This window comes from Lactuca sativa, chromosome 3, assembly GCF_002870075.4.
Source record: "Lactuca sativa cultivar Salinas chromosome 3, Lsat_Salinas_v11, whole genome shotgun sequence".
Lineage (NCBI taxonomy): Eukaryota > Viridiplantae > Streptophyta > Magnoliopsida > Asterales > Asteraceae > Lactuca > Lactuca sativa.
Window position 1 is genome coordinate 161,139,654 of NC_056625.2, and position 23,403 is coordinate 161,163,056.

At 37.2% G+C, this 23,403-nt stretch overlaps 1 protein-coding gene across 3 annotated transcripts; it reads left to right on the top strand.

Moving 5' to 3' along the window:
- Nucleotides 1-15,356: 15,356 nt before the first annotated feature.
- On the top strand, nt 15,357-18,053 carry LOC111904717 (uncharacterized). 3 transcript variants are annotated; one of them, XM_023900445.3, is made up of 8 exons: nt 15,363-15,514; nt 15,892-15,960; nt 16,080-16,604; nt 16,695-16,776; nt 16,874-16,940; nt 17,022-17,183; nt 17,270-17,330; nt 17,511-18,053. In XM_023900445.3, the coding sequence occupies exons 3-8, from the start codon at nt 16,169-16,171 to the stop codon at nt 17,663-17,665; spliced, it is 963 nt and encodes a 320-aa protein (XP_023756213.1). In that variant the 5' UTR covers nt 15,363-15,514; nt 15,892-15,960; nt 16,080-16,168; the 3' UTR covers nt 17,666-18,053. The 3 variants fall into 3 exon arrangements, with proteins under 3 accessions (XP_023756212.1, XP_052625394.1, XP_023756213.1); XM_023900444.3 differs by lacking the exon at nt 15,892-15,960 and having other exon boundaries at nt 15,357-15,514; XM_052769434.1 differs by having other exon boundaries at nt 15,361-16,604; nt 17,273-17,330.
- Nucleotides 18,054-23,403: the final 5,350 nt, after the last annotated feature.

A 23,403-nucleotide genomic window follows, 5' to 3' on the forward strand; every position in this document is an offset into this window, starting at 1 on the left:
AGTACCAGAAGCCATTAGGTCTCCTCTAACAACCGGAGATCATTCGAGAAACGACCGAGAAGATTGTACAAATTCGTGAACGATTAAAAGCCACTAGGGATCGACAGAAAAGCTACGCCGACAAACGAAGAAAACCCTTGGAATTCCAGGTGGGAGACCGGGTCCTGTTGAAGGTATCGCCCTGGAAGGGCACGATACGCTTCGGAAAGCGTGGAAAGCTGAACCCAAGGTACATAGGGCCTTTTGAGATTCTTGCTTGAATCGGCCATGTAGCTTACAAACTTAACTTACCCCACGAGCTAAGCAACGTACATCCTACCTTCCACGTCTCAAACTTGAAGAAATGCCTGTCCGACGAGACTCTAGTCATTCCGCTTGACGAGATCGAGGTCGACGAGAGCCTCAACTTCATGGAAAAGCCTGCGGAGATTATGGATTGGGAAGTAAAACGAACGAAGCAAAGCCGCATCCCAATTGTGAAGGTTCGGTGGAACGCCAAGCGGGGACCGGAATTCAATTGGGAGCGCGAGGATCAAATAAAACTCAAATATCCCCATCTCTTCGCTCAGTAGTGTTGTAATATTTATCTGTATGAATTCTAAATTTGGGGACGAAATTCCCCTAACGGGGGGATGATGTGACAACCCAAATTTATTTCCGTTACATAATCCCGTTTTCACTAACGAAATTCGTCGATATATATATGAATTTTCGTAATATTTGGAGTCGTCAATAAATAAATATCTATTTATTTATATTTCTTGATATTATCATTTTAATATAAGTAAATATAACTTGTAAGTGTTAACCCCGTTTAACTAAATAAAGTTATATTACTTTTCAACCACTTCACCCGGGTAAAGAGTTTAAACCCCATTAAACTTGAGCATCGGTTAGTCGTGTACCGGGTGCAATACTCGAGGCATATTTAAGGAAAATGGATGTCACTTTACACCCTTTTACCACCCCATCCATACACTCTCTCACTACTTTCTCTCTCTAGACCCGATTCCGACTCCAAAACCGCGAATTCCGGCTTCCAAACGTAAGAGTTTCTTCCCTAGCTTGTTCTAAACGTACTCCATTGTATTTAGAACACAAAAATCATATGAATTAGTGGAAAACAAGGAGTTTACGGCCTAAGAAGCTCCTTAGGCCGTAAACACCCCAAATCATGGCCAAAGTCCCATTTTTCCTTCCTTTAAGCTTGTATACTAATTAAGGGATATACCTAGATGAGTTTGGACACCAAAACACAAGTTTTTAAGACCTAAAAGAGAGTTTACGGACCAAGCACATGCTTAGGCCGTAAACACCCAATTTCCATGTTAAAATGCCCGAAAAACTCATCTAAGGCATGCTAGAATTTAGTTATGATCATAGGAAATGCTTAGGGCCATAAAACAACACATTTTGAGGGACAAAATGGAGTTTATGGCCCAAGCACAAGATAGGACCGTAAACTCCCTCAAACACAACCAAATGAAGGTTTAAAGCCCCCAAATTGGTCCTAGACATTCACTAGAAATTTAGGGGATTGATTTAGGGCCTTAACATTCATTTTTGAGAGGAGAACAAGAGTTCACGGCCAAGCCTAGGGGCTTACGGCCGTAAACTCCCAAGGAGTAGCCTTTGGGCCGTAAAATCAAAGGGAGTAAACTCTTGTACTCTCCCGTAACCCCTATTTGGCCTTGTATGATCCCCGAGAACCACATCTAAGCCCTAAGACCCCGAAACAATGCTAGAATACCTAAATGTTTTAATAAAAAGCTTAAAATGATTAATTTCTTGTAAAACATATATTTCATATGTTATTAGGGTCTTAAAAGGTGTACAAGTCCTTTCACCCGATTTACCCGATTTACTCGGTTTTAGGTGAGTTCATACCCCTTTAATGAACCTTTCAAATGTTTTTATATGTTTTAGGGGGGGGGTACAAGTCAAATATACATGTTTATGGAAATTAATCACATGTGATTCACTATCCATAGCTCAAATCACATGTGATTTACCACAATGCTTTGTAAAAGGATTTTACGTTTTCAAAACTATTTTGGATAAATAAACAATTTTCTAAATGTTCCCTTTGGACAAGATTTTTATTAAATAAATGTTCTTATCAAATGTAACCACACTAATATATTTATATAAGTAAGACTTGAAGGACTTAGGACCGATAGCTCGCCTTATTTCCTGTTCTTGTTTGATTGTGGGCTTAAGGTAGATGTTATCCATCCGACTGTCGTTGATTTCTTAGTTATATATCATGTATATTAGTGTCGGATACGAGTATTTTCATTTCATCCGAAGCTTAAACCACTAAATTGACAAGAACCATACACACTAAGTTAACTATAATAGGTATAATTAAGGCCACTATTACTCGCTATAGCTACTACTCTACACACTATAATACACACTATTACGAGACGATACACTAATAAGAGAACACACTATGAGTTATACAAAAGACTACTACACTATAATACAAGAGAGAGCACTAACCAGGAGATAACACACTAACTCACTACAAGATACTCTACTCACTACATACTATGCCCAGAGTTTTCCGTCAGGAAGACGACGCTACATGTATAGATCTATTCGGGGCAGACACTATTATATCCCGACTGTTAACTTCAGTCCGAGCTGTGCAAGCCCAGGGATGACGCTACTTCACTACACTGTGCATGACCGGGAAGGTCATGGGGTTCTCTATTACTCACACTATCATTCGCATACAAGGAATACACTAACTCCACATTAAAATACTAAAACTAAAGTATAAGTTAATATCCCGAAGTAAATAAGTATCTATTACTAATGGGAACCTATACCACTATTATCGTAACAGGCACAACTTTTCCTATTTCACTATCTGTTGGAGATCCACTAATATATTTTTACAACTAACGGTTTTCACTGATGAAAATTCCATACAACTTAAAGGTTTTCATTTACGAAGTAATTTATGGAAATATAGGATTTTCTAGGGTTTTCTACTACCTATTAATGTAAATTGCAGCTTTTCACACTATATGTTCTAAAGCATTTTTATACAAAAACTCACACTAAACTCTTATGAACTCACCAGCTTTATGCTGATACTCGTTTTCAAAATAACTTGTATCCTCGGATCAAAGATAGACAGGTACAGGTGAAGCATTTTGGAGAAGGTGGAGCATACAAGATCTATCTCTTATTTTTGTATTACTTTTGGTGTTTGTGGAACATTACAAAACATGCTTGTAATTAAACTCACTATGTAAATGCAATGGTTGTATGTTTCTTGTTTTTACTAGTATGCAATTGTGATGATACTGTACATGACGTCCTCCACCCCGAAACGTATTCCGCCGTTATCGGTTTTGGGGTGTGACACAGGCAGAATGGTGAGTATGCTAGGCTTACATCACTTTACGTAGGGCGTAAACTCGCTGAACTAAAAGTCCTGATAAGTCCTTAATGGCTTAAGCTCTTAAGCCCAAACTTTAGATCCATCGACCAAACATGCCTAGGATCCATAAAGTCTCAAACTTTATCACTTGGGACGTCCACAAAGCTCTTAACTCAAGGTCTTAATCCATTAAGACCCACCTACATCATACATGAGACAACCAAAGCCATTGGGACCTCATTTTTCATGCTCAAGACCTCTCCTAAGGTCTAAAAGGACAGCTAATCTCGACCAACTCACATCATGCATCAATTTGGGGTTTGTGGGACAAGAAATGATGTCAAAACTTCATAACACCAAGATCCACACAAAATAAATGTCAAACAAGAGACTTTATACCTCAAAAGGGCTCCAGAAGATGATGCCTTCCCAGATCTACGAGCTCTAGCCACCCAACTCCTTCCTTGACAAATTCCTCTTTTCCTCTTCCAATCTTAAACCACCAAGATAAGCTTTCCAAGGCCAAGATCTCTAGAAATGGAGGTTGGAATGTTCTAGGGTTTCTTTTGAGGTTAGGGAGGCTGATATGGGGGCTAGGTGTTGAAGCCATAATGTTTTATATATAGTGGCTCACCCTCAAATTAGGGTTTAAAGACTCTGGACGTATGCTGGGCGTACGCCCCCAACACCCGCGTTCATTTACCTGATTACGTTGGGGGTAACCCAGCCTACGTTGGGCGTACCCATGTGTGTCCCATTCTCATACATGGCCTTCCTCATCAACTTTTCCCATTAAGAGCTATAAGTGTCAATATCTTCAAAATGTCATAACTCCTTTATTCTAAGCCCGTTCCCGACAAGCTTTATTTCCACGCGAAGGTGGCGAGAAGCCCTATGCTTCTATCAACATACACTGGTCCGAAACCTTCTCGAATAAAATCCATTGCCCATAAAAGACCGAAACACCCTTACTCTTGATCCCGGGGATCCATGAATAATTACTCTTAGAACGGGGCGTTACAATTACTATAACATAAATGTGAACCATTGTTTCGGGGCATGGCATCACTGCCATGGCTCGTTTCATATCCAGAGTCTCCTGGAGGGAGAGCGTGAATTTGTGTATAGATCTATACTGGATTGACTATCCTACACCTTGCTGCTTGCTACAGTGGGACTTGCAAGTATATGGGTGCCAAATGTCATTTCTTTCGACGCCTTTCATCGTCGTGTTTTTAGTCGATAGTATGGTGTAATCATATCACATTATACCTTAATTAACAATCGGTTTAAGGTAGTTAGTACAACAGTAGTTACTATAATACAACACTACAGTACTTTATTATTTTCCCATTGCATTCATATTGTGAACTTCTCACATAAACGGTAATGTAAAAACTATATTTTTGGTTAATGATAGTCACACTTGGGAAAATTACACACTCTTACAAGAAGCAAACATACAACACATTTGATGCCTTGGAAGAAGGATACGTTTAGTACAAAATATATGATTTTCTAGGAGATACAAACATTTTCATACAAACCGACACTAAAATGCTTATGAATTCACCAACTTTAAAGCTGATAAACTCTTTCAAAATAACTTGTATTCTCAGGTCATCAGTAGATAGGTACCGATGCCAGGTTTTGAGAAGATGGAGCTCGTTCAAGACTCATCTCTTATTTTGATTTACATTTTGGTGTCTTATAAACTATACAAAACACACTTGTATTAAATTATATTGTTAATGCAATTGATGATGTTGTTTCTTGTTTACTACTATGCTTTGTTGTGATACTGTACATGACGTCCTCCGCCCCCGAACGTTTCCGCCGTTCCAGTTTTGGTGTGTGACAAGCTTCCTCTTGAGCTTTCTTTATACTTTCCACAATTGTCGAGACAACTTCAATTCTTAGCGCTCTTGGCCTTTTATTTTCAAGGTTTACCTTCTGACTGAGAGCATCAGTGACAACATTTTCTTTAGCAGGGTGGTAAAGTATCTCACAGTCGTAGTCCTTGAGTAACTCTAGCCAGCGTCGCTGCCTCATGTTTAATTCTTTCTAATTAAAGAGATATTGAAGACTCTTATGATCAGTGAAAAGTTTGCACTTTGTGCCATAAAGATAATGTCTCCACATCTTTAGGGTGAATACTACCGCTGCCAACTCCAAATCATGAGTGGGGTAGTTCTTTTCATACTCTTTCAATTTTCGAGATGCATATGCTATCACCTTTTCTCTTTGAGTTAGAACACATCCCAACCCAACTCCCGACGCATCGCTATACACTACAAAGTCTTCAACTCCATCGGGTAGAGAAAGAATCGGTGCTTCACATAATTTATTGTTTAGCTTCTCGAATGCTTCCTTATACTTCTCACTCCAAGCATAAGTAGCTCCCTTGTGGTTCAAAGCTGTCAATTGAGCAACTATCGAAGAAAAGCCTTGGATAAATCTTCGATAATATCCAGCTAATCCTAGAAAGCTTCGGATCTCCGTAGGACTCTTTGGTTGTTCCCACTTTGTTATAGCTTCAGTCTTAGCTGGATCAACCATAATCCCTTCTTGGTTAACCACATGACCCAAAATTGGACTTCTTGAATCTAAAAATCACATTTGGAGAACTTTGCATACAACTTCTCCTTCTTTAATACTTATAACACTTCTCGCAAGTGTTTGCCATGCTCCTCCTGGCTTTTCGAGTAAATCATAATGTCATCTGTGAACTCTATCACAGATTTATCTAGAAATGGTTTACTAACCCTGTTCATCAAATCCATGAAGGCTGCTAGAGCATTGGTTAGTCCAAATGACATAACCAAAAACTCGTAATGTCCATATCTTGTTCTGAACATAGTTTTCTCAATATACCGCTTGTCACTACAGTTGCAGCTTTCAAATACCATCTCCATTTCGGAGATCCAGTCCATGATCTCAACAAGTTTTGGGCTTCCGACAAGACTGGGTGGTTTGGCGCCTAAGAAATCTTTATACATACGTCCATCTCTGTGGATTTCCCTCTCCGAATTATTCCTCCTAACCACAACCGGTTTATCTTGACCAATAGATCTACTGTAATTTCCCTCCTCCGACTGACCGTCGTTTACTTCAGGTTGTTCAACAGGCATTGAAGGTTCACTGTTGTTGTTTAGCAATAGTTTCCTCATTTCCTCCCTTTGTTCAGCCATCATTGCCTGAATCATGGCTTGTACTCCAGCCACGGTGATGGGTTATGGTGCAACTTCTGCTATCGGCACCTGTTCCACTACTTGGGGTTGAGGTTGCTGGTTTCTATTTGCATTTCCAGCTCCACTTCTGGTTTTTTCCATCTTGATCTATACACCAAGTTAGGTGAATTTAGATCTTTAATCACGATAGACATTTAAATTTTTCTTATTACTCCGAAACATTTGTATGCTAGTTCTAATATCATAGTCGTACGCTTAGAATCCTAAACACATAAGGTTTCCAGATCTGGTCGGCAACAGACCATAGATCCGAACAAATAATGGCATATATGGTAAACATATAGCATTTAGCACATAAAAGCATTTTAGGCATCTCTCCTAAAATATACTAGTGCTTGTGTCTAAAATATAGTAGACACTCATCTTATGATCATCACTTAGCATTATAAGTTTAAGTCTAGAAATCCTACAAATTCCTAGTTCGCTTAAACTAATGTTCTTATACCAACTGGGATATCCCCAATTTTTCTCAGCCAGAAAAGACCGATTTAGTTTATGCTTTTAAAATAAAATCATATTAATTTTCCAAAATGTGTTGCAGAATTTATTCCCAAAACAAAATATAATAAAAATTTATCAAAACATTTCTTAAAGAAATATGTTTTCATTATATAACAAAACCTCGGGATGTCGTGTCCCGATAAAGACCAAAAGCATAAACAGTACATTATAAGCCCTACAACAGTTATTTACAACTACTGACCTATAATCAAAAAGTCTCTCGTTGTCTTCCAATTATGCTCGGGGTCCACTACCTATAATACAGAAAGCTGAGTGGGTTAGGCTTGGGAGCCTGGTGATCATATAGGGTTTTCAATCCACAAATAATAATTTTATTAATTTTCATCCACCAAAAATAAATTTATTAATTTCATCAAACAACAATAGCCCTGATTTCCCGTTCCCGTTATCCTCACTTTACGTCCCTAAATACCTTTCATAAGGGACCTAGCCTAAGGATTTTCATCGGGGTGACAACACTGCTTTAGGGGATTCCTCAACAATTTATGTCAAATAAGGCAACCATGTGGGGGATGGAGTATACTATTGAACACTAAGTTCACCAACACCTACAGGTTACGAGCCTGCTAGCATTCCATTGGACTGTCTAGAAAAGTCTGTGGTCGTCATCTATACTCCACTAGATGACTGAAACAATAACAATATCGAGGCCTCTCATTATATTAACACACACCAACTATTATATCTACCAATGTTTTACCCAATGTATTTGTAGATAAAAATACATATACAGTATAAAACTTGTATAAAATATTTATTCAACACCCATCTCAAATAAACAAACAATATAATTACACGTAGCATGTATTTTAGAGAAAATATTTCATATCTATGTGTAAGAAGAAAGTGACTATACACCCACTTGTTAAGAAGACGATTGGACAGTACTTCGGCTCTAAAAATAATATTCTTCGATGAAACCGGGATGTTTTCTAAAAAACCATGCTTCACGTGGGCAGAGTTTCAACTCGAAAACTCTTTTTCTCGGGATCTTCGGGGCGTCGGGACTTGCTTCGGGTGTTAGGGATGATACCTAGCATTCGGGGGGTTAAAAGTAGGCTAAAAGGAGAGTAGAAAGTGAAAGGAAGCTGAGATTGTAAACAAGATACGACAGCCTTCAGTTTCTATTTATAGGGTGCAAATTCGACATTCACGTCGTAAACTAGGCTTGTTCACGTCGTGACTTTTGATCCTGGTCATCCCCTAGGCTTGACGTGTGTCTTCTAGGCTCGAAAGGTGTCGTTCACTGAGTTCACGTCGTGATTTTAGTCAGATCTCGAAGTTTGTGCTCCGAACTTCAGAAATTCATATATTTCGCATACGAACTCCGTTTTTGACGTTCTTTATATCCACGTGTAGGTGAAATTATGCTCTACAACTTTCATTTAGATTCCATCGGCTAATTTTGACTTTATTTTTAATATTATGTTTTTAACGGACCGAGACAGGAAAAGCCCGTTAAAAATTCATAACTTCTTCATCCGACGTCCGTTTTCGTCTGTCTTTTTACCGTTGAACGAATATCAACAAGATCTTCGATTCTCGTTTAGATTGTTTCGGCTAAAAATCACTCGATCTAAAATTCGAGTTTTTAGCTGTCTACTACTAAGCTGAAACTTAGAAAAATCATAACTTTCTCATACGAAGTCAGATTTGAGCGTTCTTTTTATGATAATTCTCGGTTTAACAAACTCTACGACTTTCGTTTAGATCACCAAGAATAAAAAGTAGTTTATCAAAAACTCACTTTTTACGTCATTCGGCGTCGTGCCGGTTCTGTCGCGAAACTTCGACATGGCATAACTTCTTCGTCATAACTCGGATTTCGGCATTCTTTATATCTCCGGAATCTTTGTTCCAACCACTACAACTTCATTCTTAAATATCGGGTTTATCTAATGTTTATTTTCGACGCTTATTTTTATTCTCAACTTATAAAATCATAATAATTAAGCAATAAACACAAAATAATTAAATAATACATCTTTATTATTTCAAAACAATTTACAAAGGTTGACCTAAACTATTACATCATCATTAATGCCTAGCCTAGAAACACGGGCGTTACAGTCCATACCTGGGGTAAAAAGACCATTTTACCCCTAACCTAGCTTGGTCCAAGACCTAGGCCCAAACTCATACTCTGAAGGCCCAAAAGTCAAATAATCAACTAAGGCCCAATTTTCCAAATTGGGCCCAAAACCCTTACATGGGCCTTACCCTAAAGCCCATCCAAATAATTTGGTCCATACACTTGTCCTCAGATGGCCCAACAAGAACCCAAACACTAAAGCCCAAAAGAGAGGCCCAACTTGAAACCCAATCATAATTACGGTTTCCACATAAAATGGCGATTAAGGTTAAGTGTTCTTACTTAACCCATTTAGGACTCAACCCATTAAGGACTTAATTCATTAAGTCCATCACTCAACTAGGCCATTTATATGATGTAGTCGGACATAATTCAAAATTCCCAATCTAACTGTCCAACCGCGAGTCCCGACAAATCCCAAACTTATCATTTCTAAAAATAGGGTTTTCTAAACCCTAATTAGGGTTTCCAATCCAATCACAAACCAACTATGTCCAAAATTAAGCTATTGGGCCGATTAGGGTTTCACTATGTTGAGCACCACCCACTGTCTCCCCGGCTGGTGGTGGCCGACGGCGGCACCAACCACCTTGTGGTGGTGGTGATGGGTGTTCCGGCCAAATATTGCATATACAACTTCACACCCATAAAGTACACTCTCACACACATGAAAACACACACAGCCACCCCTCACGGTGGCTGATGGCAGCAGATAATGGTGGCGATGGGTTTCTGGCCAAATAACACACAAGCCTACGCATTCAGCTCGTGGCAGAAATACACGTAAACACACGACGTGAAACAACAGCCCTCAGCCACCGAATTGGCAGCTGACAACGCCGAAGGTTGCGAAAACAGCGGTTGAGGTCGGCAGCGACAACAAGGGCGTTCCCTACGTCACGCACATCAGAAAGAACGAAGGAGAAGAAGAAATGGGTTGCAACTAGCTTACCGAGTGCCTCCGGTCATTCATAACTCAAGCAGTGGCGTCCACAGCTTCTTCGGTGTTCTCGGTGGCTCTTCCGGCTTCGCTTACGTCTCCGACAGCAGTGTTGAGATGGCGCTCATCGGCGAGGCAGCAGGCGGCAACCTTGTCTGATTGGAAAAACGAGCATGGTGGCGGCGGGCGGTGGTTAGAGGATATAAGGTGGCGGTTGTTGGGAGAGTTAGGGGTAGGGTTTCCTTGAGATGCATCATTCAACCGGTTAGGGAGGGAAATGACGGGTCTTAACTCCCGTCCCATATTAAAACTTCGCCCAAATTGACACATTCGACCTCTCCTCCTCAATTCATTGCAATGTAACTCCACATTTTACTCTTTTGCCCTTGTTTTCCAAAAATCCGTTCACTACAAGTCCCTTTGATACAATATAAACTCCAAATTCCCGAACTTATAATATTTAACTCCCATAACTAACACTGATATATTATTATGGATTTATGGCTTCAATAAAATAATATAAAAATATCATTTAAATCTCGGGGTTTAGGGCTTACTATTTACTTATTTTATTTAATTTAAATGGAATGTTACATCCACAATACTCGGTTCAATCATTTTTTTCTCGCACATCAAGATTAGCAGGTTCAAATAGGTTGGAACTTGGTCCTCGATCCATCCAAGAGACACAAATGCAAGTTCACATTTTCATCAAACTAAATCAAGGTGAAGAATAAAGTTTGATTCTTATTAGTTGGTGTAATATGTGTCTTTCGATCACTAATTTCATCTACCTAAAGTTCATAAGCCCGATCTCTTAACTTTTTCAAGAAGCCTTTATATCTCATTCCATTTGATTTCATGTCTCATGACTCACTTTTTGTGACAACCCGAAATTTCCATTCGGTCAAACCCTAAAAGTCAACCACTTCGTATCATAAGTCAATGTCAATATTTCTTATTTTAAAGAAATATAAAGTTCTTTTGATTATTTTAATATTATTTTTAAACAAACGGGTGAAAGAAAGTGTCGTCTCGGGTTTTGAATTTTAAAAACCGCAAACACCTCGCGTCTTAGAAATTCCCGACCTAACTTTTAGGTTTGGGTTGAAAAATCACCCAAAAACCGTGAACTCATACCTATGTATGAGTTTACTCCCCAAGACTAGTCATTATTGAGTTTACTCCCCAAACACCAAAAGAGTAAACTCCAAAATATCCTCTCAAGTATCATCCAAGTTTTTATTCAAAATCTTCAATCTAGTAAGTGTTTCTAGCCCTTTCAAGTTAGTATATCACTTAATCTAGTGATTGTACATCCTTTAATCCATTCATTTATGTGTTTTGACTAGTTTTTCCAAAACACCAAGAACACACACTAGTGTTCTTGGACTTAAAGTTCATTTCAAGCTTCCACAATGTAAGTACTTCTATCCTAGAGTCATTTTAAGCTAGCCATACATGTTTATACCAAGGAAAATTCCCAAGAACACCAAGAACAAGGTGTTCACGGTTTTGGGAGGCTCCCAAAACCGTAAACACCAAATATAGTGCCTTAGGGTGCTTTACGGTGTCTAAATGCTTCACAATGCCTTAGGGACTTGTCTAGATCCATCCTTGAATAGTGTATCACACAAAAAGCACAAAAATCCAACATTTATATGTGTTTACGGTTTGGGGATCTCCCAAAACCGTAAACACCTTAAAAGTTGTGTAAATGTCCCATAAATGGCCCATGGATGTTCCTTATGCCTAGAATCTAACCTAGACTAGTGCCATGTTTGAGCTAAGGACTTGAAAACCGCCAAATACCAAACTTGTGAGTTTAAGGTAGTAAACTCATGAGTTTAAGGTAGTAAAATCATGAGTTTAAGGTAGTAAACTCATGGAGAAATGGTCCTTAGACCGTAAACTCCATTTAGGAGTGTTTTGATGCCACACAACACTTCCCAAGGCTTAATCATGAAGTAGGAATGCTTGGAATAGCTTAGTAGTCTTCAAAACAACAAATGGTCATAAAGTGTAGAGTTTACGACCGTAAACCCTTGAGTTTACTACCGTAAACTCCTTGGGTAATGGTCATGAAAACCGTAAACTCCAAGGGAGTTTACCCTTGAACCCCAAACACACTAGCCTTTCCCTACAACACTTAGATGCAACCCTTGAGACTTATTACACTTGTACAAAGTGTTTGTCATGCCTTAGAGTGTCTTGACTTTGTTTATTAGTTGTTTAAAGACTAATTGTTTATATACATATATCCTTATATGTTATTAGGATCTTTGTGCGTGTCTAAGTCTTTACTTGACACCAAGCACTTATCCGACCCTTCCTTCCGATCCACTTGCTACAAGTGATTTCATACCCCTTAAGTAATGTTTTAACTGTTTTTAAATGTTTTATGGGGGGGGGGATACAAGTAGAATTATGCTAATTATTATATCAATCACATGTGATTAATAAGCAACATTCAAATGATTGGCTACTCATTAGCCGTTTTACCAAACAGTTTTCATCAAATATTTTTCTTAAACATTTTATATGTTTAAAACTCTTTATTAAACTGTTCATTTTACTCTGTATGTTACATTTCAAACTTATTTACAATTGTGTTTTAAAACAAATGTTTCTTTATACTAAAGTGTTTTATCAAACCCATGCCTTCAAACCGTTTTATAGATTAACATCAAGTCGATCTTTTCTTAGATAATAATTATGTTCAAAGGTTTTACAAAACTTATTTTATGCTTTTATATTATCAATTGCATGCCTATATATGTATAGTTATATAAGAAATGTTTAAAAGACTTAGGAAGGCTATCCACCCTGTTTCCTTTTCCTCGATTTGGAAGTGGTCTGGTGGGATATCGGGTACCCGTCCGAAGGTCATTTAAATATTAGTTATATATCATGTGTACATATATAGTCATAAAGGTCCTTCCAGTTCATCCAATGCCCTTGGGTAGCAAGGGTATACATCCAAGTCCATACGTACCAGTTAGATTACTAGTAAACTACCATATGGGTAGTTTAGGAAGATACTAGAACTATTACTAGAACGCGATATCATACAATGAGTTAGTTCATTCATGAGTCAATACTTTCTAGAACATTATAGTACATTACTATACTTGCTAGATAGAGAGAGCATACATTACAGCTAGAACATTACAGTACATTACTATAGTTGCTAGATAGAGAGAGCATACATTACAGCTAGAACATTACAGTACATTACTATACTTGCTAGATAGAGAGAGCATACATTACAGCTAGAACATTACAGTACATTACTATACTATTACATAGATATGTTTACATGATCACACTTACATGAGTACGCTTACATATACATAAAACAGACGTCACTAGGTGCTATAGCATGGAACCAGTTCAGGATCTAACTATACCGATGAATCACAACACAATTGTGATAGTTATATCGAGTATACATGATCATAGTAATGTGGATGCTCACGGCTTGCACACATGTAGGGGTCGTGGGTAGGTCCCAAAATCCCTTTGATAGGGGAGCATATAGCCTGGGATCTAGCCATCACATTATACCTTATCCCTCAAATAAGGCAATTGAGTACCGATGTAGTTATTTATAACAAATGCTACAGTACTTAGAAGAATTACCCTAGACTTTAGGTAATTGGTACGGTTGTAGTTTGGCACTACACCATAATACTATTTCATTTTCCCATTACATTCACTTCGTGAACATTCACACGACGCACGGTAATGTAGAAACTATATTTTTGGTTAATGATAGTCAGACTTGGGAAAATACACACTCTTACAAGAGACACACATGGACACTAGATGCCTTGGTAGAAGGCTACATATAGATCAGTTAAGTCTTGGTAGAAAACTCCCTGTTATAATAGTAGGAATCATAGGAATTTCTAGAGTTTTTCAAACGTTTACAGTTGTTTTACATACATTTTCAATACTTACGATTCACATACATTTTCAATACTTACAATTCATATACATACAAATTCTTACATACAAATTAAGACACTAAAATACTTATGATCTCACCAGCTTCAAAGCTGATACTCGCTTTCAAAATTACTTGTATCTTCAGGTCATCAATAGACATGTACCGATGCAAGGTTCAGGGAAGATGGTGCTCGTTCAAGACGCGTCTTTCATTTTGATTTATTCTTTAGTGTCTATTATAATTTGACAGAACACTTGTATTAAAATTATATTATTAATGCAATGGATGATGTTGTTGCTTGTTTACTACTTTTCATTGTTGTGATACTGTACATGACGTCCTCCGCCCCAGAACGTTTCCGCCGTTCTTGGTTTTGGGGTGTGACACTTTTCCACCAAACTCTTATATCATGATTCAAATTTTGCAATCTATTTAAAATAACTGATACAAAAATATATAACAATGGATTGAAAATTTAACACAAAGGTGTTTAAAAGATGTAAAAAATAACTCGTTGTTGAACAATAACATACAAAAATCATGTAAAAAAATACCATTTATTTTATTTTTTGAGTAAATTACATAAATAGTCCCTATAGTTTAGGCTAATTTATGTATTTTGTCTTTAATGATTTTTTTAACTTGGAAGGTCCCTATTGTTTGTTTTGTTATGCTCTTCGTCCCTGTCTTACCTAAAAAAGACTATTTTTTCGTTGATTTTTTTAATTTAATTTTTTCGTTGGAAGGTCCCTATTGTTTGTTTTGTTATGCTCTTCGTCCCTGTCTTACCTAAAAAAGACTATTTTTTCGTTGATTTTTTTAATTTAATTTTTTCGTTGGAAGGTCCCTATTGTTTGTTTTGTTATGCTCTTCGTCCCTGTCTTACCTAAAAAAAACTATTTTTTCGTTGATTTTTTTAATTTAATTAAATAAACACACTCGCACTCCCTCACCTTACCTTACCTATTCTACAATTTTTCTCTATTTAAATAATAGTCTTTTTAAATAAGAAAATGACCAAACGCGTAACAAAACCAAACAGTAGAGACCAAACACGTAACAAAAACAAACAGTAGGACCTTCCGAGTTAAAAAAATAAGTTAGAGACAAAGTATGCAATTACCCAAACCATAGGGACCATTCGTGTAATTTACTCTTATTTTTTTTATATATTTCTTTTTCAAAATGAGTTGGTGGGTGGCGTGTCGGGGGTGAGGGTATATAAACCCAGCTTGAGCGACTTAGCGTGCTGTTTTAGGCTTGTACTTGTAGTATCACGAACGAGACTTTTTATAAACATATGTTCGTAGACTACAAAGGTTGACGAAGACGAAGAGTTTTCGCATCTACAAATCGAGAGGTATGAATTCTCTTCCTTCAATCTCTGCATTTCCATCGAAATCGCCGATAATTATCCTTTTGTTTCATGTTATCGTTTATGCGATGTTCATTTGTGATGTTCTGTTTCGCTTTTTCGTATTCCTTTCCGTCTTTCCGATGATTTTCACTCCGACCGATGTATGAGCTAGTTAGGTATAATTTTAGGAACACAAATCGCTGTAAATTCCACTCTTTATGCATGCGGAAGCTAAGATTTTAAATTGATGTTAAGATTGATTCGTTTCAACTCCGACACTACGTTTTTAGCTTGATTTCGTCATCGATTTTGTTTATCCTCCGTCGATTTTATGGAGCGTAAAGTTCTATGTTGATGTTAAGGTAAAATTTTATTCGTAGCTGAAATCACTCTGTTTGACAATCAACATAAACGGACTCGTTATCGCAATGGAAGGAGAAATCCAGAAGGTGATGAATTTCTTTGATCGAGAATGCTGTGATTGATTATCGTTGAAATGGGAAATTAGGGTTCTTAGTTATCACTTGTGCACATCTTAGTATTGATTTTGTTGTTTAATATTGTTCAGTCTTTTCCATTAATGGAAATCGATGAAGCCTAGAATAAGCTGAGAAATCACAAAAAGGGGAATTAAATTCAAAATTGAAGATACAAACAATGGTGCTAAAAGCAGAAAGTTACTCAGATATTCTCAAGGGTAAAATGGTCACAAAAGGAGAAGAGTACACAGAACTCAGTCAACTCACCAATGTTGCTAACACTGCAAGTCAAGAAGCATCACGAAAGAGAAAAAGGAGAAAAGCAAAGGATAAATGTGTCATTTTGAATCTGAATGATAATACTTCATCAATTCAAGATCTTCCTACACAAATGGATACAATTATCACTAAATCTCATCCTGAAAAACTCATCATTGGTAGCATACAAATCCTCATTGATTATTCCTACCTTAATGGAATCCAAATCATGAAAACTCATGTTGCCACGTCAGCAAAAAAGCTTTTGATTCTTGATGTAAATGGATTGCTAGCAGATATCGTTTCTCCCCCTCCAAAAGATCTCAAATCAGATAAAAATATTTCAAGAAGAGCAAGTAAGATTTTATCCTTTTTACTAATTACTAATTAAGGTAAAAAAATATCTTTTTATGGTAATTTAATTTATTATCCTTTTTATTATGTAGTATTCAAGAGACCTTTTTTGGATGACTTTTTAAGATTTTGCTTCCAAAGATTTGATGTTGCAATTTGGTCATCAAGAACAAGGTATTAATAAATAAATAATAAGTAATAAATAATAATTTAAAATTATTAAATTTATAGATTTTATTCCTGTTTGATTTACTCATGGAATTACAAACAGGAAAGTTCTAGACCCTGTGGTTGATTATTTGTTAGGAGATTTAAAGAAGAAGTTGTTGTTTCTTTGGGTAAGTGTTCTTTAGTTATATATTTTTTTTTATCAAGGGCAATATTGTCAATTCACTCAATTTATATTTTTATTCTTCTAGGATTTGTCACATTGCACAAATTCAAGTGCTAGGAGCCTTGAAAACGTACATAAGTTCATAGTTTTTAAGGAAGTCAAGAAGATTTGGGAAAAAATTGAATTTTATGATGAATCAAATACATTGTTGTTGGATGATTCTCCATATAAAGCGTTACTAAATCCCGTAAGTCAATCACCCTTTTATTTAATTTAACATTTTTTTTGATAAAAAAATTACGATTTTTTTAATTACTTTTGTTTATGTTTTAGAAGCATACCGGAGTCTTTCCTTTTTCTTACACCTACAAGGATACAAATGACAACTCTTTAGGTGAGAAACAACAATACTTCAATTCTTCAAATTTACCTAGTATAATATAAGGTAAAAATTTTAAAGTATAATGATTTAATAAGAAAAAAAATTGGAAAGTACAAGAATATAAGGAATATAATTGGTTAGATTTTTGAAATAAAAAAAAAAGTACAATGCTTAAAGTTGTACTTGTTGCAGGTCCTAATGGAGATCTTAGGGTTTATTTGGAAGGTGTGGGGACCACTGAAAATGTAAAGACGTATGTAGAGCAACATCCATTTGGTCAAAATGCCATTGATAAAAGAAGCCCACGTTGGGCCTTTTACTCTAAGGTTCTTAAAGATGTATCTTAATAATAAAAAAAATTTGGATTCATAAATTTTTTTTTGAAATGAAATGGATAAATTCGGACATAATTTTGTTGCAGTCAGTGATATTTATCACTGACTGTAACAAAGTTATATTTTGATGTGGTTGTGTTGAAACTGGTTGATTTCGGTTATTTGGTTTGGGCTATTTGTTTTCGGGCATACAATTGTCCGAATTGGTTAAATATACTCAAACTGAATTTCTCGAATGAGTTAATTGGTTTTGGTTTTATTAAACCAAATTTTGGTTTTTCTTTTTGTTATTTGCATTATGTATTTATGTTGTTGTTTTTGTTTAGTTCAAATGTTTGTAAAATTTAAATATTAAATTTAACTATATAGTTTTTTATTATATTTTAAGTTTTTTACTTGATATGATCATATTTTTTGTACATTATGTTGTTGAAGAGTTCATCACTACCACCAAAGATCGTCAAATCTGCATCTCAAAGAAACAGAAGTAGGTTAAGCGAAAATAGAGTTGTTTTCCAAAATTGAAAGTAAATTAAAATATAATATTAAATTAAATTAAATTGTAATAAAAATTATTTTCTATTATGATCAAGGACTTAAGGGTGTAGAAGGTATTCGGTATCTATTAGCGAGTACTCGGGAGTATGCTGTGAGTATCTGGATTCTATAATTCATATAGAAATATTTTGAAGAAAATTATATATATCAAAATTATAAGTTAAAATCATAAGTTGATTGAAATATATAATAAAATTAGATACATGTGAAAACATAAAAACTGAAAAACATACAATGGTTTTATTTCGTGAATAATTATTGAAAATTTTAAGATATATATATATATATATATATATATATATATATATATATATATATATATATATATATATATATAGTAATAATCATATGTTTGTGTGTTAAGATAATGTAAGTCCCTAATTAGCTTGTGTATCAATCAGATCCATTTGATGGTGCGTAATCCTAATCAAACGGATGAAGTTAGATCAAATAGAAGAGAAGGAGAAGAAGTAGATGATGAATCTCAATGTATTAATGAATAGAATGATGATCCAGATACAAGAGATTCACACACACTAACACATAATAGTTCTTCTGTCTCTCTGGTCGTAAACTCTCTAGGGTTCATCAATCTCTACTCCTCACCCTAACACCTATATTTATACTTGGAGAACATGGGCCGGATAACATGGGCCATAAATGGGTTTACGGCCGTAAGGTGTTTACGGCCGTAAACTCAACCGTAAACATGACCATAAACTCCACAAATATTACAGAAAAATACATTTGCCTAGAAAAGCAAAGTATGAACCATATTTTGACCCAACAATCTCCCCCTTGGTTTATAACTTTCTTTTCTTAATTGACCCAACAAGCTCCCCCTAAAAAGTAGCTGGCTTTTTTTGTTAATCTTCAGTTGGAGATTGGTTTCAGCGTTTATCTTCGATGACTTCACAACTTCAAGATGTACTTGATGAATCTTCGATGAATCACTTCATCTTGAGCACTTGAGCTTTTCTTCAAGATTTGACTTTGAACGCACATTGGGTAAGGAGGCTTCTTGTACTGATTCTTGAAAGATGGTGCTTTCAGCTTGAGAATCTTCAGAGAGAACATCAGAGAGAAAAATCTTCTGGATCACTTCAGCAGGTACAACGATAGCAGCAGACTGATTGAGGAGACTTCAATGCAATCCGTCACATATTCTTCAATTTCATCTTCACCTTGCTTCTAGGGTTGAAAGATTGAATGTTGAAAGAATAATCTTCATTTCTTGCTCCTTCAAATGCGAATTCTTCGATGCTCACGGACGAGGCTTTGGCTCAGAAATCTTCAACACAAACTCCATGAGTCTTATCTATACTTGAAATCACTTTTCAAGACAAAACAAAACTAAAAGAAAACTTAGAACAAAAGTAAAACAGAAATAACACTATTTTTTTTATTTTTGTTTATTTTTGTTTATTTTTATTTTATTTTTATTTTTGTTTGTTTTTTTTTTTAATTTTTAATTCTCCCCTTTTATTTAAATTAGAAGAACACTATGAACAAACTTAACAAAAACAAAAATAATAGCTAACTTTAAGAGTGATTTGGGATCAAAGTTGTTGGACAATCTTATTCCACTTGTCGGTACCCTTATCTTCACATCTTCGTCTGATCGATCGCCAGTATTGTGGTCCACTTAAACACGAAAAATTTGTGACAGTTTTGGACAGTTTACTAATGACATGACATATACATATACCTAACTGTAATTTTATCATCATGATTGGTCCTAATTCTTAAATAATTTTTTCTTAAGACCATTTAACTGACTACAACCAGGGATATTGTTGTCCACCTAAATCGAGCAGCGAGATCTATAGACAATCTATATGTGTTCAATTTTAAGTGTACTAGAACATGTTTCCCGCTTCCTGATATGCCTCAGCCATCAAGAACTTCCAGAGTACTCCTTACATCGGGTGAGCAGACAACCATTCAGAGAGAGGATAGATTCAGGATTCTATTACTTATTGTTTCAGAGGGGTTGAGAAGTAGAAGGTTGCATATGCTGTGTACCAAGTCGAATTAGAGGTCACGCAAAGGAGACAACATATGGCTAACAGATGAAAGGAATTTCATATATATAGCCTGCAGAGAAATAGAGTTGCATATGTTGTGTACTAGGTCGAATTGGAAGTCACACAAAGGAGACAACATATGACTAACAGACGGAAAGAAAGAAAATGATATTCTACAGACCTAATTTATCGGAATTTACCAGTCGTCCCATCCAACCGGAATTAAGGACATAATCCGCACATCGAGGAAAAGTTAAACCACGGTTCCAAGTACGGTTCATTTAATGTGACGAGTAGATTCCCATATATATCTCCCTGCTCAACCTATCCGAGCGTCGTATTGTCAGGCTGAATGGATCTAACTAGATCAAGATTTGTCAAGTCTATAAATTTCCTAAGTTCAACTCTGCCTAGTCATGTCCATTTAAAATTTTTCGTGCCTACCGACGCATCAAACCAGAGCATAGACCCTTCAACTTCGGGTACGTTACGCAGACTCAGGTTGCCTGTTATCACTTGATAATATCACTTCCCAAAACATCTCCCTCAAGGTCTGAGAACAGCACGCGTAAACTCAGAACAGATCTGAAAATTCTTCATGTCATTAAGCACTAACCCCATGAGTGACATCTTTCTTTTCTTCCTTTCCCGCAAAAGGAAACATACTCTCAACAAAGGTCTGAATGTTGTACAGTTGAGAGATGTCCCCAATCATATACCAGAAGCAGCCACTACCAACAAACCGAAGTCTGATGATATGCCTCCATAGCTACTCCAGCACAGAGCAGGATCAATTGGTCTTTGGAACCCAGTCCATTTTGAAACTGGGTCGACCTTTGTCATCAACACACGGTACTTTCTCCCATGACATATCTTTTGATCTTGATGTCGGCCTTTGAGATGACTTTGATTTTGGCTTCACAGGAGCATCTCTTGGATTTGGCTTCTTGGCCGACATTCCCTTATTTCTCTTGGGATTCTGATTCTGGCCTTGTAGGTTTGATTCTTCGCCTTTTGCGCGTTCCAGTCGTTATTGTCTGAACGTGACTTTGAGGGATTTCTTTAGGAGTATCTCCCTCTTGGCGCGTTATGCCAGCCTTGTGCATAGTAGGGAACGTATGCGCGATTATGACAATTTCTAGCAATGTGTCCAGGTGTTCCACAGTGAAAACATGTCTTTTTCTTCACTGGGAAGTTGTCTCTTCCTGCCCCTGGTGGTGTATCCTTGCCTTGTCTCTTGTTGTTCCCACATGCACACTTGCCACAAGAACTCTGTTGCGTTGGAATTAGTGGCCTGTGTTTCTCAACAGCAGGTTGATCAGAAGCAGTTGAGATCGAAGCAACATATTCAGAGTTCAAGGAGTCATTGGTTTGTTTAGTAGTGCTCTCCTTGTTCTCATCTTCTTCTACTTTACCCGTACATGAAGTAGAAATATTAGTATTTTCAACCTGAATAAATCATCCTGACACAAATCCAGCTGGTTTGCCATATCGAAGACGTGCCTCCCTGTCAATTTCGTCCTGTGTCATAGGGATTGATGTGTAGTAATGATTGAAAGGTGGAGGAACACTATCATACCCTAGACCCTTGTTTTGATTTTCTTTGAATTTTAATTGGGTTTCATGTAACGACCCGTTTCCGGTATGATGATTCCTTGGTATTTATTTTGAAGTTTTGTTAAAGGGACTCGGCGAGTTCATAGCCTGACTCGCCGAGTAGGGAGCGGGATTTCGAGCACGTGTTAGTTGGCGACTCGGCGAGTCCATATTCTGGACTCGGCGAGTCTGTCCGTCTGGGAGAAACCCTAAACCCCCGGGTTGTCCACTATTTAAGCCACCTTATAGCCCCCAACCTCGCCTCCTTCACCCTCAAAAGCTGTGAGAAAACCCTAATTCGTTCTTGAGTGATTCTAAGTGATTTTGTGTGCATTTGTGAAGGCTTGAAGAAGGAGAAGAAGAAAGGAGCAAGGAGTAGGATTGTAGAGCAGAGATTCAAGGGAAAGCAAGAGCTCTTTGAGGTATTCTTCAGATTTCCTTCCCTTTTATGCTTTAAAACCCTTTCTAGATCTTGTTAATGCCTTTCTCAAGCCTTATGTTGTGATGGAAACTCTATTATGCCTAGATATCCTTAGATCTGTTCATTTAGGAGTTGTAGAGCCCAGATCTATTGCCTTTATGGAGCTATTTTGCATATTAACCCTAGATCTACCCCTTTTAAGTGCCTTTTTAGCCTTTATTCCCTTGTTCATGTGTTTGTACACGTAAAGTTGGAAACTTTACGTGGTAAATCAGCTTATTGGACTCAGATCTACCATTTGTATGTTTTGGTTTCGAGCAGAATCGAGTGTAGAATAGTTGCATGGCGGTGACTCGGCGAGTCGGAAGAACGACTCGGCGAGTCGAGTCGCGAGTCCCCGATTTCTTCCTTTTGAGCGGTGTCGAGTGGGACCAGTGAGTAGTGGAGTGGACTCAACGAGTTTGAGGGTAGACTCAGTAATGGAGGGACTCGGCGAGTTGTTCATACAACTCGGCGAGTCCAAGGCAATCTCCTTAAACTCAAGAACAACTCGTCGAGTTGTTCATATGACTCGGCGAGTCGGATGAAGATTGTCTAAGTTCTTGGGTCGAGAGGGTACTCGTCGAGTCGATGTCATACTCGACGAGTAGCAGCGAGCAGAGTCGAGGAGTGAGAATAGGGACTCGGCGAGTTGACGACCCAACTCGGCGAGTCAGGTCAACTGAGAGTTGACCTTGACCGAGAGTTGACTTTGACCAAGGGTAAAAGAGTCATTTTACCCAGTTCAGTGTTTAGTATTTGATTAAGTGTGTTTATGGACTTGTAGCCGGGGAGATACCGGAGCAGTAGCAGTTAGCTTCCAGAGCCATACACTCAGCAGCCAGTTCACGAGGTGAGTTTCCTTTCGGTAGGAACGGGTCTACGGCCACAATGCCGGCCCGTTTAATTATCAGTAGTTCCGGACTTTGGTCTGATGCAGTAGTTAGAATGCTTGATGTCTTTGTGATACAAGCATGTTTGTGTTATGTGTTCCGGACTCTGTTCCGACGCAGTATACAGTTTATGTGTTTATAATAGTTGTTATATTTTATGCTATGCCATGATCAGTCAGTTCCGGACTTCGGTCCGATGCAGTCAGTTCCGGACTT

Excerpts from the sequence above, each read along its gene's own strand:
- LOC111904717 (XM_023900444.3), top strand. The coding sequence starts at position 16,169 with ATGGTGCTAAAAGCAGAAAGTTACTCAGATATTCTCAAGGGTAAAATG. Across the intron at positions 16,941-17,021 it reads AGAAGTTGTTGTTTCTTTGG|GATTTGTCACATTGCACAAA; the intron begins GTAAGTGTTCTT and ends TTATTCTTCTAG. Across the intron at positions 17,331-17,510 it reads TACAAATGACAACTCTTTAG|GTCCTAATGGAGATCTTAGG; the intron begins GTGAGAAACAAC and ends TACTTGTTGCAG.